Below are 17,806 nucleotides of genomic sequence, written 5' to 3' on the forward strand. Positions count from 1 at the left end.
AATAAAATAGAATTATCTAGAATTTCTATTTGTTACTATTGATGCAATTAATTTAGTTGTTATATTTGTAACCAGAATTATTTTGTTGCCCTATATAATTTAATAATATCATAATTTATAGCAAAATAGGTAGAGGTATAAAATATTAAATAAACACATTTGTTTATAATATTAAACATCCTTTAACTCATTTGACTAATAAAATATTAATAAAATTTATTATTATTATTATTAAATATATCATTCAAATTATACTTTTGATCTTTCAAAAAGTATTTTTAAATAAACTTATTTTAATTTGTTTTATTCTAAATTTGATAGGGTTCAAAAGTCAGGAATTATATTTTCAATAAAAACGCTACGATATAAATAAATAAATAAATAAAAATATCTCAAATATCTTTGCATGAATTAAATTTAATCAATTCATTATTATATTCACCAAAATTCCATATAACTAAATAAAATAAATAAACAGCTTGAAGCCGAGTCAAGCCAAGTTAGAGATATGAAGTGGGACCCACCTTCTATCTCTTGCTCAAAAAGGATGTACGTTTCTGGTTAAACCGCCATGGATATTGGTGAAGAACCCTAAAATCTTCGGCCGGTAAGGCAAATAGGACTTCCGTCGATCATCTTCTTTGCTTTTCAAGTAATGTTCATGAGCTTTTATTGCTTCAGATTTACTCAATGATGATTTCGTCGCCTTTACTTTGATTACCTCCGATGGTGTACCAGCAGCAGTTTTCACGTCTTTCTTCGAACTCGACGCCGATCCATTATTATTGATGAAAACATAAGCGTCCTCACCTTCGCTGTTACACCTTTTGAGAAGTTTATTAAATCTCCATAGCTTTGAGAATCCCGTTGAATTACTCTTCTTACATGTTTTAGGAGATGCTTCAACTGCTTTCCCTGACCACGCATCGAATGGAATAGAAGATGATTCATTATTACCGGAAATGTCATCCGAAGACGATGATGATGATGATGTTGCTAGACGATGTCGATGTGGAGAAATTGAAATCGAATCATCGATTTCGATGAACAATTTCTGTACAGACGGACGGTGAGGTAAATCGTTTCGATTAGATGAACAATCTGTTTCGAATAAGGGAAAAGAAGTTCGGATCTGACCGTCCTGGAAGGCTTCGTCAGCTGAAATTGGAGATGAACCGAATTCAACAAATGAAAATGAAAACTCATCTTCATGTTCTTCTTCTTCATCGTCGTCGTCTTCAGCTCTGTTTGTGAACTCTACTTCGAATTCATCAGGTATATCCGCCATTATTAGACCATCAACATCGTGGATTTTAGCTTTATGATCGAAAGAAACTGCAAGTTCTTCAATGGATTCGGCATTGAAAGATGAACTCGTAACCGTCTCCATCGTTAGGAATTGATCCAATTTCGAAATTCTCTCTCTAGATATGCAGATTTGGATAAATTGGATTTTGATAAATTGATATGCTTGTTGCTTTAAATAATGGTAGTTCATACGCGGCTTGTAGCCTTTTTTCTTTTCTTAGAAAGATAATTACATAAATCCTTCAATTTACAACTAAAAAAACAAAAACAAAAATAAAAAACAAAAATGTACAAATATTCAACTTAACCAACACATCACAAATAAGAATAAAAAAATTTAAGATGCTTTTTACTATTATTTATCAAAATAATTTTGTGTTTAAATTTATTTTTCGTTTTGATTGAAATATTTTGCTAGTGATTCATTTTGTATTTTGAAGATACGAGAAAGATCAACAATAAAATTATAATCAAACACAACAAAACTCAAAGCACAGAATTTCGATTCTTTTGCTTAAAAAGTCATGAATAGAAAGAATTTTGTAAATATAGTTAGTAATAGAGCACAATCAATTATTGATGATATATATCAATAATAAAACTAGAAAAAATTAAACAAACACAACAACTAAATAAAAGCATATATTTAAGATTACTTTGGCTTAAAAATTATGATAAGGTAAAATTATGTGAATATATACCAAATTTTATAAATTCTTAATGAATTTGGAAATAATTTTGGGAAGAAGTGTTAATTTGAATGCTAAAATCAAATATTAGTTTTCCAAATCTTTTGGTCAATTTTAGTATTATTTATTTTTTTCAATTTTGTTTTATTGACAGTAACATTTATATAATATTCTGATTTAGAATCTTTTAAGACGGTAGATGTAATGCTATCTTTCTTCATTATAAAAAATAAAAAATTACATAATATTAATGAGGAGTGATAGAGGGAGAGAATTTGGTGAGGGAATGACGTGACAACACCTTCATTGGTTGGAAAATATAAAAGTGGGAGGAAAGAGAGAAAAAAGAGAAATTATTTGATTTTTTCAGCGAATAAGATTATGCCACGTCATTCCCTCACCAAATTCTCTCACTTAATCATTTCTCAATATTAATTGATGTTTTATATCAATGTCAAACACTTTTCCTGCTTAAAATAATATTGGTTGGTTATTTACTTATGAAAAAAATAAATAGTTGGTTCAAAGTTTCAATTTCATTTGAAATAGTTGGGTCATGGCCTATTAGAAAAATTCAATAAATATATATATATATATATATATATATATATATATTTGATTAATTAATTTTTTTAATTGTCCACTTTTGTAATTTTTTTTAAATATATTTTTATCAAGTGTACCTACATTTTTTTAGATAACATTCATTACTATTTATTTGGAACTTAACAAATTTTCAGATTCATTTTCTTTCATTTACGAAAATAGGATAATAGTTTGTTCGATTTTTCTAAAATTTTAAATATTTTGCCTAACTTTATCACTCAGTTTCTTAATATTTCCTTAACAAATATATCTAACTTTTTAAAGATAATATTTATCTATGTTTTACAACGTGATAAATGTCCAATTTAACAAAATATCATCATAGTTTTCACTTACGTACAAAAACAAAAAAACAAGTAATACATTTTTTTTGAAATTCAAGTACTTTATCTAACTTTGTAGCTCGTTTTTTTCAATTTTGTCTTAATAAGTTACCTATAATTTATTGATGTCTTAATCTAAAATGTTATAAAATTTCAACTTAAAATGAAAGTAATGTAAAATAAAAGTAAATGTTTATTTTTGCTATTTATTCAAACTTTCTCTATTTAGAATTTTAATAAAATGGTGCTATATTATTTTTCCATAAAAAAAATTATTCATTCCCTATGTTGGAAGATTGTAATAATATTAACATAGTAAGTTAGAAGAAAATATTGTTTATTATTAAGTTTTATTACTATTATTTTCTTATAACAAATTGGGAAAATTCATGTGTTAAACAAATTCTCCAAATTCTTGTTTTATTAAAATTCTTAGTTCAAAGTCTTTCTATCTATCTTGTTTCTTATATAAATAGGATAAGGAGTGATTCGTTCAAATAAGGGGATGTGATGAATAAATGCGTGGAATAGAAATGGATATGATTATAGAAATGTAGTGTCTCCTATTCTCATTGATAATGTTTGGATTATCAGAAAAAAATAATAAATATAACTTTGTTATTAAAATTAGTATTAATATTTCAATTTTTTATTATATTATATTTAATTAAAAATATAAATTATTATTATTTTGTATAATAATTATTTAAAATATATAAAATATTTAAATATATCATAATTTAATAAAATATAAACATCTAATATTTTATCATATTAATTAAACTTTTTCAAAATAAAAGTATTTATTCAAAAAATTAAATAATTTTTTGACTAATTATAAATAAAATATTATATATTAAACATAAATAATATAAAAAAAAATCTTTCAAATATTATATATTAACAGTGGATACAACGTTTAAATTAATAATATATTATAACATGTTATAATTTTTTTAATAACAATTTTTATTAAAATAATTCATATTTAACTTTTTAATATTTTTAAATAATATTTTTATATAGAATTGTTATTTTATTTTTGGTTTTTATATTTAATTTATTTATTAAAATTTTATTATTAATATATAATATTTAAAATTAATTATATTATTATTAGTAATTGTAATTATTATTAAAATTTTATTTATTAATTATATTTTAAATAATTAAAATTATTTATTTGATAAATAAATAAAAAATTCATTATTATGTTAATAGTAGAATAACATATAATATAAATATATATATATATATATATATATATTATAAAAATAATTATAAATATAAATATAATTATAATTATGAGAGAAAGAAAATAGGAGAGTGGAGATAATGAATTCATTCCTCCCAAGTTAGAGATGAATGAATAATTATTGGGAATCAAATCAATATCATGAAATTAAACCCATTAACCAAACTTGTAAATTCATTTTATTTCTCATTCCTAAGTAAAAAAACCATGTACCAAGCATGTCCTAACTGTATTTACAAAAAAAGATGAACTGAAATAAAAATCTCTTCACTTTTTAATCTTATTATCTTGAGTTTGTGAGAGAATACGTAGATTACCCACTAACGTTTTCAACAAAGTGATATCAGAGCAAATTAAATTGTCGAACCTGATGAAGATGCGACGTTGACTCTGATTCAAACATTGGAGAAAAACAAAAAGAATGATCATCATGCCCTTTCTATCATCCACCAATGTTTGGATGATGTTGCTTTTGAGAAAGTAGCAAATGCCACAACGTCAAAGGAGGCATGAGAAATTCTAAGTGCAACTTCAAATTTTACGGTGAAAGTTTGAAGCTATTCATCAAGAAGCATCGGAGTCTATTTTAGAGTCTTTCACGCGAATCTTATCTATCGTCAACTAGATGAAGCCAAATGGAAAAAGCATAGAAGATGTGCAAATAATCGAGAAAATTTTACATTCTCTACATCAAAGATTTGACCATGTAGTGGTTGTAATCTAAGTGAACAGAGATTTGGAGAAACTCTCAATCGACAAATTAAATGGTTCTTTACGGGTGCACGAGGAACATATCAACAACCACAAAAAGGAACTTTTGGAGCAAGCCCTTCTAGTCAAGCATTCGTTTGGCGAAAAGGGGAGCGTAGTTCATCGAGACTACATTCGAGGTCAAGGTTATTCTCGTGGTGGCAGTCGAGGATGTGGAAGAATCCAGACGTCAAGAGAGCAAATGATGAAAAGCCTCGAGAAAATTCAAGAGGTAGAGGAAGAGAAAGAGGACGCGGACGAGGACAAGGAAGTGATAAATACGAGAAGGGATACAAAAAGTTGTGCATTGAGTGCTACAGCTATCATAAATTTGGTCATTATGCTCATGATTACTGGTATGCCAAAGACGCGAAAGTAGAAGTCATATGATAGAAGAGAAAGAACGGAGGAGTCGACGTTGTTGTTGGCGCTAAATCAAGAAGTTATTGGAGGAGAAACTCAATGGTATCTTGACAACGATGCGAGTAACCACATGTGTGGTGACAAGTCGAAATTCGTTGACATTGAGAAAAAGACAACCGAAAATATCACACTTGGAGATGCTTCGAAAATCCAGATTGAAGGTAAATGTACCTTTTTGATTCGGTTGAAAGATGGTACACACAAGTTTATTTCTGATGTGTATTATGTCCTCAAATTAAAGAGTAATATTTTGAGTTTGGGGCAACTCATGGAAAGAGGCTTCTAGAAATTGAGACAAGCCATGGAGAGGAGATTTGAGCCATTGAAAGAAACGATACATGAGAACTCTTCTCTTCCAACAGGTCAGAAGTCCATTAATGTCAGGTGGATATTCAAAGAGAAAAAGAATGTCAAATGTGTTGTGGAAAAATATAAAACGAGATTAGTCATCAAAGGGTATGCACAACGACACAGAGTGGGCTATGATGAAGTATTTGCTCTAGTTGCTCGTCTAGAAACAATCATATTTTTTTATTTCATTAGCGGTACAAAGAAATTGGAAAATATTCCAATTGGACGTGAAGACATCATTTCTTAATGGTTTCCTTGAGGATGATGTTTTTGTGGAGCAACCACAAAGCTATATGATGAAAGGACATGAAGGAAAAATATTAAAGTTGATGAGGGCTTTGTACGGTCTCAAATAAGCGCCTCGAGCATGATATAGTCAGATTGATGCTTATTTTCGTAAGAAGTGATTTGAAAGATGTCCACATGAATATGCACTTTATGTGAAAATAAAAAAAAATGAAGATTGTTTATTTGTTTACCTCTACGTGGATGATCTTATTTTACAAAAAATAATACGAGTCTCTTTGAAGATTTCAAGAATGATATGGTCCGAGAATTTGTGATGACAGATATTGGTTTAATGTCATTTTACCTCGGATTAAAAGTGTGTCAATCAGATGATAAAATTTTTGTTGGGAAACAATCATACGTGAAAGAAGTTATTGATAGATTCAATATGTCAGCAAATTGGTGGCTACCCCTACGGAGGTTGAAGCTAAATTGAGCAAGAACAAAAAGGGAGAAAATGTGGATCCCACACTGTTCAAAAGTCTCGTTGGATGTCTAAGTTATTTGACATGTACTCGGTTGAATATTCTTTTAGTGTGTGAATTATTAGTCGATTCATTGAGGTGCCCACGACGGAGCCGTGAAAGTGACAAAGAGAATGTTGAGATATTTGAAAGGTACTATTGATTTTGGACTCCTTTATTCACCGTCTAAGGAATTTCAACTTGTTGGATATTCCGATAGTGATTTTGTCGGAGATATAAATGATCGGAAGAGCACAACTGAATTTGTGTTTTTTATGGAGTCTAATGCAATTTCGTGGAGTTTGAAGAAAAAAACGATAGTCTCGCTATCATCTTGTGAAGTTAAATATGTCGCAATGACAACATGCGCTTGTTGCGTAATTTGGCTTTGAAGAATATTGAAGGAGATAAGTTTGTCAAAGAATGAGGCAACCACAATTTTTGTTGACAACAAGTCTGCTCAAGCTCTAAAAAAGAATCATGTTTTTCATGATCGAAGTAAACACATCGATACGCGCTATCACTCAATCCGAAAGAGTATTACGAAAAAATAGATCAGACTTGAATATGTAAAATTTGTTGATCAAATTGCAGATATTTTTACGAAACCTCTTGGAATGAAGTTTTTCAACAGAATGAGTAGTATGCTTGGAATCACAAAAAAGAATTAATTTTATAAGGAGTGTTAAGAATAAAATTAATTAAGAAATTGAAAATTTACCTGACAATTTAAAGGTTTAGTTAATATTAGACGTTATTATCTTTTGTTTAATAGTGTCTTAATTAACAATAATTTTGACCGTTTAAGAGTCATAGAAATTTTAAAGTTTAAGAATTTTTTCTTAGTATAAATAGAATAGCTAGCTGTATTTACATAGTAATAAAAATTTATTCTCTTTTTTTATTCTTATTATTTTAAGTTTGTGAAAAAATATGTTAATTGCTCGCTCATTACTCGCTTACATTTCCAACATATTTAGACTAAACTCAAATTAGGAATTGCATCATAATAAATATACTAAATATTTTGGAAATGGATCTCAAGTTAGAGGTGAGTTTGAGTTTATTAAAAAAAATTGAAAATTAATTTATAATAATATTTAGTTACATATTTTTATTATCAGTGTAGGTGCACGTATTTTTTTAAATAATAAAAGTATTTATATATTTATTTGAAGATTCAACAAAATTCCTTGAAGAGGCACGAGACCATGATATATGATAACAATATTAATATATTTTTAATAATAAACTCTTAATAATAATATATTAGCAAAATTTCTAATTTCTCTTTAGCATTTAATACTGACCAAGTAAAAGAAGAGTTAAATATCAACAATTGAGTATTACACTATTTTTTTTTTTAATTTCAAATTCATGCACCTACTTTTCCATTATATTACGGTACCTAACGGATCAAATTTAAATTTTATTTTTGATTTTTGAATCGAAGTTTAAATTAATTTGAATACGGTTTTCGATTTTATTTTCGAATTTAGGTACAAAATAATAATCAAATTCATTTATTTATTATTTATTTATTTTAATTATATATTTTATAGATATGATTGAAATTGTTCTATATATTGAGTTAGAGTTTTGATGTAATAAATTTTAAATGATAATTATTAAATCTTATTATGTATTAGTTTATGCAATTTATTTTTTCAATGAAATGTTTGACTATATTTTGTCCATTGATGTTGGTTGTCTTGAAATGCATTTAGTGTTTAAATTTATTTTCCGTTTTGAAATATTCCGCTAAGGATTCATTTTTATATTTTGAAGAGACGTGAAAGTCAATAATAAAATTATAATTAAACACAACAAATTGAAAGTATGAATTTCAAATTTAGATTACTCTGCTTAAAATGTTATAAAATGAGAATTTTGTGAATATAATTAGTAATGGAGCACATTTTTTTAGTAGGTGTTTCAAGCAATCAATTATTGATGATATATATACAAAATTTTATAAATTAGTAATGGAGTTGGATTTTAAGTAATTTTGGGAAGAAGTGTTAATTAAAATGCTAGTTTTTTAAAATATTTAGTTTTCCATTTTTTTTTGGGGGTCAATTTTACTATTTTCAAATTTGTTTTAGTGAATGTAATTTTTATAATATTCCATTCACACATATAAACGTTTTTAAATGAGAGTTAAATTAATGACACTTAAGTGTGAGGCTAGATTTTTTATATTAAAAAATAAATAATGTTTTATATCAATGTTCAAACTTTTCAGCTTAAAATATTATTTGATGGTTAACAAATATATATATATATATATATATATATATATATATATATATATATATATATATATATATATATATATATATATATATATATATAAAAAATAAAAAATAAAAAATAGTTGGTTAAGTCCAATTTGATATATTTTTTTAATATTTCTTTAACAAAGTATACCTTTTTAGACAACATTCATTAATATTATTTATACCGATCACAAATTTTCAGCAATTTTTTTAACTTCAAAAAATAAAAAATTGTTTGATTTTTCAATTAAGAAAAACAAGTTAATAGATTTTTCGATTTTTTAAAATTTTCAAATATTTTGTCCAATGTTTTACTTACAATGTGACAAATTTTTAACTTATCAAAAATCATATGATTTTCACTCACGAAAAAAGACGTTTATTTGTTTTAAATTTCAAATATTTTGTCTAATTCATTTATTTAATTTTGTCTTAATAAGCGCGCATAAATTTTTTATATCTTAATCTAAATTGTTATAAAATTTCAACTTAAGATGACAATAATGTAAAATAAAAGTACAAGTAAATGTTTATTTTGCTATCTATTCAAACTTTCTCTATTTAGAATTTTAATAAAATAGTGATTAATTATTTTTCCATAAAAAACTATTCATTCCCTATTGTTGGAAGATTGTAATAATATTAACATAGAAAGGTGGAAAGAAAAGAAAGCTTTCAGGCTGAAATTTTATTTTTTTATTTTACTTTTAAAAGAAGATTTGATCAACTTATTATTATTATTATTTATAACAAATTGGGAAAGTATTTACGTAAAACAAATTCTCCAAATTAATATTTCAATGAAATTCTTAAAATTGAGTTTGAGTTTACTGATAAATCGATAAATAATTTAATATGTTTTTACTTATTTTTGTTATTATCAATACGATTAATTTTAATTATTATTTTAATACTAAAAAAATGCTACAACTATATAATACTCATTTTTTAATAACTATTAAATCGTTTATCATATATATATATATATGTTTGTGCGAAAAAAAATTCATTCACATATAATCTAAAATTATATTGAATAGATATACAATTTTGACTATATGTGCGAAAATTTTGTAGATAACTGTATTAAGTTTTATAAACTCTAAAATAAAAATTAAATTAAAATAAGTTAATCAAACATTTTATATAAACTAAAATAAATAATTTGAAGATATTTAATTTTCAAAAATATATTGATATTCAAAATAGTTTTTTTTTATATATAATCCATGATAATGTTATATTCTTTTATTTTTATTAAAATATATAATTTCCATATTTTTATTCAATTAATATCTAAATGCGCGTGTCCCGTAGAAAATCCACCATAATTCTAAATATATTAAAAGTAAGTTTGATTATAATTCTAATAAAATAAACTAAAATAAATGAACTTAACTTACTAGTGTTTCTAAATGACTTCTTGTTTTAAAAAAGGCCTCTTATTGAGATATACACCTTTTTCTTGAAGAATATATTGTGTAAAATAATTTTGAATAAACTCGATAAAAACAAACTAATTTTAAAAATATTTTATCTTTAATAAATAAAATAATTTGTTAAGATTAACAATATTTAATTGTATGAAATTAGAAAAAAAATTAACCAAGTTAAAATCAAGATAATTTAACCGTAAACCAATAAAAGAATAATTTAAAAATATTTAATTATTAAAATATATACAATTGTATATGTAGATATATGAAACAATTTTATTTATTTATAATTCATGATAATGATATACTCTTTTTAATAAATTGATATATAAATAATAGTTTATCATTTAAATGTCTTTAATTATGAAATTATATAAAATATGTCAAAATTATCTAAAAAAATAAATAAGAAAAATTAAAATAATTACAATGACCATTAACAAATTATGAAGTAAACATTTTAGAATAAATGTTTTTAAATAATTCTCATTATATATATGAAACTCAATTATTAGGAGGATCCCTATTGAAATTCATTATATTATTATATTATGTTTGAATTCGAGTTATATAAATGACCAGTGATAATTTTAAAATTGTTATATTTTTAGTAAAAATACTTAAAAATGTTATAAATATATAATAATAAAATAAAAAATAATAATTTAAAATATAAAATATTTTAATATTTAGAATAATAAGTTGAATAATGTGATGAGTGATAATATTTTTGAGTTAAATAAGGCCTAAAAGTTGTAACAAAAAAGTATAGAAAAAAATATTCTCAGTTGTATTAAATTAATTAGAATGTCAATAGAATTCAAATAATTTAATCCAATTGAAGGTTATTGTACAAAGAATGATAATTAAATTTATATCAAATTTTACCCAATATGCACCTAGTTAGAAATATAACTTATTAAACTAAGGATTTTTCTTTATTTAAAAAAATGAATTTCGTAAGGTATAGTTTTTGTTTTACAATTATTTTTTTAAATTTGAAAAACTAGAACCATCCTCACAATTATTCCCCAAAGCATTCTAAAAAAAATTGTGAAAATTTATAATGTATTGCAAATAAAAATTGAGCAAACTAAACATTAACTTTTATAAATATTTTTTATTATTAATTAAATTGAAGTGGGGATAATGACTTTCTGATCGTGCTACTTTCTAATATATATATATATATATATATATATATATATATATAAAGTTAATTTAAAAAAATGTGAAGTTACTAATAACTTAGGTCATCTGACTAGATATAAGTTTTGTCTGTACTCGTATCATATTTAATTGTACTTGTAGTGTGTTTGTGTCGACTCGTGACCGTGTTACGATCGTATAAATTAATAATCGTGTCGTGTCTGAACTATGACCCGAGTGAGATAATATCATATTCTGTTGAATCATGTTAGTTCGTGTTATCCAACCAATTGCGCTCATTGATTGGGAATGACAAAGATAAAATGACAAATCACATTTTTCAAAGTGTGATCAATGGATGAGACAAACAAGGTTAATCAAGATGATCTAGGGAAGATTGACATACTTAAACAAAGCTGGAAAACTATCTATGTTTTCAAAATAATTACATGATTGATCAAATTATATTCTTTTAGAAAACAAAAAATAGAGAGACTGACTTGACTAGAGTTGAATCAAAATAGCCACACAATTTAATTTAATTGAATATTAAAGTCATATAGACTCCTCATTCTTTTACCCCTACAAAAACTCTGCTTTCAAACAGTCTCTCACACTCATAGAAGAAAATGACCATTAATCTTCTCAATATTAGTGCTTTGAATTCTGTAAAATTTGTTTATAATGTACATTCACTCTTAGTCATTTGTATAAATACTCTTACTCAATGTAAGCAATCAAATATAAATAAACATTCTCCTGTTAACAAAAGTAAATCCAATGTTTACTGCTAGTGCTATCTACTTTCTTCCTTCACCTCCTATCTGTTCTAACATGTCTCTCCATATATCAAATCAATTAACAAATCATTCTTACTGACTAATTTGTGAATATAGAATATAATACCACAAACAAACAAGTTTCTACATTATTATCTCACTCAAATCGTATGTTGGACACGACACAAGCACGAGAAGTATGGTACAAGCACGATACAATCACTATACAATCACGACACGATTATGAGTTTATACGATATGTACGTGTATAAGTAACTCTTGACAATTAAAATAATAAGTAGAAGAATTTAACGGTACATGTCCAAACATGACATAAAGACGAAGAATAGTGTTTCCTTCAGCTTTCTTACGATTTGCAAACTCGTTATCCTTTATATCCCCTAGCAGTTTAAGATGATCAAGACAATTGTGATTGATGCAGAGGTAGAGGTGCAAAATGGTTTCTCCATGGATGGTCATTACTCAAGTCACATGATGGTTATGGGGAAGCAACACTATCAATACATCCATATGTCCCTTAGCCACAGCCACATGAAGAGGCAGTCATTGCCTAGAATCAACAATTTTTTCCTGATCCCGAACATAATTTATAATGTTCTTCATATCTTCAACCTGACCATGACTTGCAACCACGTGGAGAATGCTTTGATCGAAATAGTCCAATTTGCATTTATAAAGAATACTCACGTCTTTATTTCAGTTTTGTTTTTTTATTTTCTGTATATTAATATCGTGTTAGATCTTGTCGGTTTGTGTTGATCCAACTCTTACTTAAATATGATTTTAAATTGTTTTATATTAAATATTATTATACATGCACTTATGTCCTAAAATTTATTCATAAGCTTGATTCAAGTCTCAAATTTATCTATATTACATGTATTTACATACTAGAGTGTAAATGATTATCATATTTATACAAATAGACCAAAGTTGATCTTAATTTTTGACATGCTATTTGTACACTTGTTATACATGTATTCACAATTTATTTTTTCAAACAGATCTTAACTATTTCTATCATTTCTTTTTTAATCACAAACATAATTTAATTTTTCAACTTTTTCCTACCATAAACAATTCTTAAAACTTTTTTTTTCTCAATCTCGTCCCTCTCCCTAATGCCGATTTTATTTGGTCTAGGTCAGCCACCTAAGCTCCAACCAAAGAAGGAGAAGAAAAAAAATACTAACCATCTTCTTATCCAGACTCATCAACTCTTGTGATGACATCCTCTGCCCCAGACAACCACCACCAAGGACTTCAAATTTGATTACTATGTTATTTGTTATTTGATATAGTTTATGGGCATATTAGGATGAGAGACAAATCTAGTAATTAGAGATTGAATGGACTTAAAAGAATGTAACGATAGGAGAGAAATTTGAGAGGGAGAATGAAGGAAGAAATGACTTGTCACTATATTTTGACTGAAAAAAAGATAAAGGGTAATGAAAGAGAAAATTTATTAATTTTTCAGCGAATCACATTACGTTACGTAATTTCCTCTCCCAAATTCTCTCTTCAAATCATTTTTCTAAATTATATATATATATATATATATATATATCCAAATGAGAAGTTAGATTATAATGTGAGAATTTAAAACATAAAACTCATTTATAATAGATTTTACATCTATGGTAAAGTATCGTCTTCAAATTTTGCATCGCTGAAAATGTTTCAATAGTAGCGATATACACAAATAAGGTTAAAACAAGATTAATCAATCTAGCCAGCTTAACATAAATTTTTGATCGTCCGCTCTCTATTAATTGTTGATGCAACTCAACAAGAAAACATTCAAGTTTTTTTTTATAATGTAAACTTTTATACTTCAAAAAAAAATATATTTTGATCTCTGAAATCTTTATGATAAAACTTCGTTTCAAGCTTGCAAATATGATTATGGTTAAATGAGTTGAATGAATTTTTTTGTCTTGCAAACATTCATTTTTCACTCCCCGATTTTATAGTTCACATATTTTAATAAATCTCGAGTATACTTGTTCTTTAAAATCTAAAGACGGGCTTATTGCACAAATTATTAAATATATAATTATTTTTTTGAGACATCTTTGTACAGAACGGTCTATAAATAAATAATAAGAAAATGATAGATATAATAATTTAATATATTTTATGTTTATTAAATAAATAGTAAATTTTGGAGGCATTTTCGTGTTAATCGGACTCCTCCGGAAAAAACTATATAAGATGAGTGATATGTTAATTAATAGATGAATTTTAAGAATTTATTTGTTATTAATATGATATTATTTGTTTTTAGGTATTTTGAGAGGAGAAAATGTGGTCAGTGGTCGGAATAGTCGTCGACCGGCGAGGGTTCCGACAAGGCTGCCAATGGACCGACGGCATGACCCATCGGGTCTGGTCAATGCTGAGGCAGGAAGTCAACCGAGCCCCGGACCCAAGCCCAAGACGCTGCATGGCGTTTGAGCCCATGCAAAACGCTGCCAACGTTCCTAGGCAACCTTCAAGAAGCCTAGGCAAGCTCAAAGTCGTGCTCTTGGTATTTTCAGCAGCTCTTCGCGAAGACAAGTCCAAGTCGCCCGTGTGAAATCCCAATGATTTCGTGAAACAAATTTTTTCCCTCAATACTTGTCTGATTTTAGATCTGAAAAATGTTGCATTACAATAAGGATGTGAGGAATTCAATAAACGCCAGGAATTTTAACAAAACAATAACCACAAAGTCCCCAACAAAGGCGAAAACACTAGTAGTCATCTAGAGCTATTTTCGGCTTTAAGCGTTAGGCTTTGAAATACCAGTCAATTTTTTTATGGTAGCTTACTTATACCCTAGAAAACAAAAGACGTCTAGGCCTCCTAAAACTCCCGAATTCGATTTTCTAAGAAAAACAGTAAATTTGTCTTTTTGATATTCAAACATAAGATTCTACATTTTGAAATTTCGTAGTCTGGCTCATAAGGATATCCTTAATCACTATAAACTTAATCACTATAAAGAATCCATTTTCAATTCCTAATCATTTTTGTAAGACCAATTTTGTTTGATTAACATATTTGCATTTTAAAATTGTATATGTATGTGATGTTTGGATTATGAAATTGAATTGATATAATGCATATTGAAATGAGTTATGAACTTTGTATTCCTACGGAATTCGATAAATCAATTTAAATAAGAAACGCCCAATTTGATAAGAAAAATTGATTTGATAAATTAATGTTCTTGTGCCCTTATTTGAGGACACGGGCTAGAGAATATGTATGTTGTACATTAAATAAATTGGGGGGTGTTTATTGACCCTAAAAACGTCATTTGGTTTGAATAAAAGAAATTTAAAAAATATTCAAGTGATCTTCATGATTTTATTTAATTTTAATCAAATGATTAATTCTATGAATGTCATTTGTTGTTAGATTATTATTTATATAATATAAATTAACATTGTGTGCAAAAATATTTCAATTTTACATTTATTTTAGATAGTGTGTTCTTGACCAAGAACACTCAACCATGGAGAGCTTATTCTAGCTGATTTTTGTAGCCATGTCATGGTTTCAACCAAAAAAATCTTTCATACATAGATTTTCGACCGATTATTGGAGGAGGGATAGAACAAATGTATCCAATGACATGGTTTTTGATCGAGAATCAAGTTAGACATTGACCGCCGATTGAGAAATTCAGCCTCGCATGGCGTTCGATCGAATTTTTCAGTCATTGTTTGGTTTTCGACGAAAACCATCCATGACATGATTTTTGACCCAACATTCAGTGACCAAGAAAAGGAGTCAACTCGCCTAGTCGGCATGCCTTTCTGCCTAAACTCAGTCCTGGCCGGTTCGACCGTTAGTTGTGTGTTTTTGTATTTAATTTATTTTCTTGCTTTAATTAATGGTTAAAAATAAAAAAAAGGCTTGAAAATTATATTTCAACAAAAAAACGGTAAAGGAAATCCTATAAAATCCGTTTAGCCTTTAATATTTTTTTAACTTTCATGTGTCATAACTTTCACACCTTTGTCCAAAAAAATATGAGATCAATATATTTGTTCACAAAAAATATTTTCAATTTAAAAATCTGATTTAGACATGTCTAGACGTTCTATTTTTTCAAATTTTTATAATATGTCTCCACGAAACATTTTTGATATGTTTAAATGTTTGCATATGCATCTTGTATATTATATTTACTTACATATTTTTTTTTAAAGGATTTTATACATGATTAATTATTGTATATTTATATATATTGCTTTTGTATATTTGTTAAATGTGTTTATTTATATATATTTTTGGTTACAAATATCACTAGAGTTATAAATGATGAAATATTTTTATCAAGAAATTACGGAATTAGTCAGTGTTTTTATAAAAGGCGACCGACAACATGGAAAATACATAAAAAAGTAAAGTTGTAATGCCAAAAATCGACTCTTCCGAAGAATGAGTTTTTGATACTAAATAGTCGCGCCTCATAACTCACATTCATCTTTAGTGAGATGAGAAACCAAAATGGTAAACTTGACTAGAGTATATTTAAAAACGTCGATTTAGCCTAGTTTTGACTTTTTGAGTCGTTACCTAATTTATTTTTCGAGAAATTCAAAAAGAAAAATATTTTACGTGTTCAAACACGTTTTAGAGATTATATTCTTGGTTCGTTTAGTTACACGTGAGAAAGAGTATCGACGTTATGTCTCACGTGCTCATCGAATGATCTACTTTAAGTTTTTGGTTATTTAAAAATATTATTTTATACTTTATTTATTTATCAAATCCTATTGATCTAAATTTTTTAATAAAAAAGTTTTGCCTTTTTATTTATTTGTTTTTCCCATTTTTAATTATTTGTATACTTTAGTCAATTTTTATTCATAATACTATAAAAGAAATGGTAAAACCAATTAAAACGAAGAATCATAGCCTTAAGAAAAAATATATTTTTTATATTCTTTTTTTATTGAACTTTGGAGCTCAATATCTCTTTAACTAATAGACCAATTAAGTGAATTCTTTAACTCATTATTCACCTATATCCTTCTTATACAAACTAATAGTAGAATATACTCATATTTGTCCAAAATCTCTTCTAAAGTAGGGTAAAAAGTCATTTTTGTCATTTTAAAAACATTTTATCAATGTTCATGGCCCTAGAACTAGGTCTAAGATCCCGAATCAAGAAAATTGTATGAGATACAATTTTTTATAAAAACGTGCAATCTAATTACTGTCGAAATTTCAGTTCATTTGGATCAATCCAAAATCGAAACGTTTATTAGAAAACTGACCAAAATATTAAAATATTGTTTAATTTTCAAAATAAATTTTACTAATAGTGATGTTCAAAACAATGACTTAAGTTGCAAACTGGAACAATCTTGTATAATATTACTTATAGATAAATATGTCAAATATTTGCATTCCAAAATTCAGCTCAATTGAATTATTAACTAGTCACATTACTCATCAAAGTCAGCTTCAAAAATATCAATGAGTTTTATCCAGGTTTGGATCAACAATGGTCTTATGTCCTACTTTCAGAGAATCGATTCAATAGAGTTATAATTACAAATTCTAATTCTTTGTATGTTATAAATTTTAGTCTCACCACTCTCTATAACTCGTTTACTATGTAAATATATATATACAGACTTTTAGAATTTATAATTATGAAAAAATTCTTCTCTCTAT

At 26.3% G+C, this 17,806-nt stretch overlaps 1 protein-coding gene across 1 annotated transcript; it reads right to left on the reverse strand.

Annotated features, from left to right (window-relative positions):
- Positions 1-538: 538 nt before the first annotated feature.
- On the reverse strand, positions 539-1,390 carry LOC124934700. Its single transcript, XM_047475219.1, has one exon. It carries the CDS (start codon positions 1,388-1,390, stop codon positions 539-541), a length of 852 nt encoding a protein of 283 aa, XP_047331175.1.
- Between the last annotated feature and the right edge of the window lie 16,416 nt (positions 1,391-17,806).

Source organism: Impatiens glandulifera, chromosome 4, assembly GCF_907164915.1.
Source record: "Impatiens glandulifera chromosome 4, dImpGla2.1, whole genome shotgun sequence".
Lineage (NCBI taxonomy): Eukaryota > Viridiplantae > Streptophyta > Magnoliopsida > Ericales > Balsaminaceae > Impatiens > Impatiens glandulifera.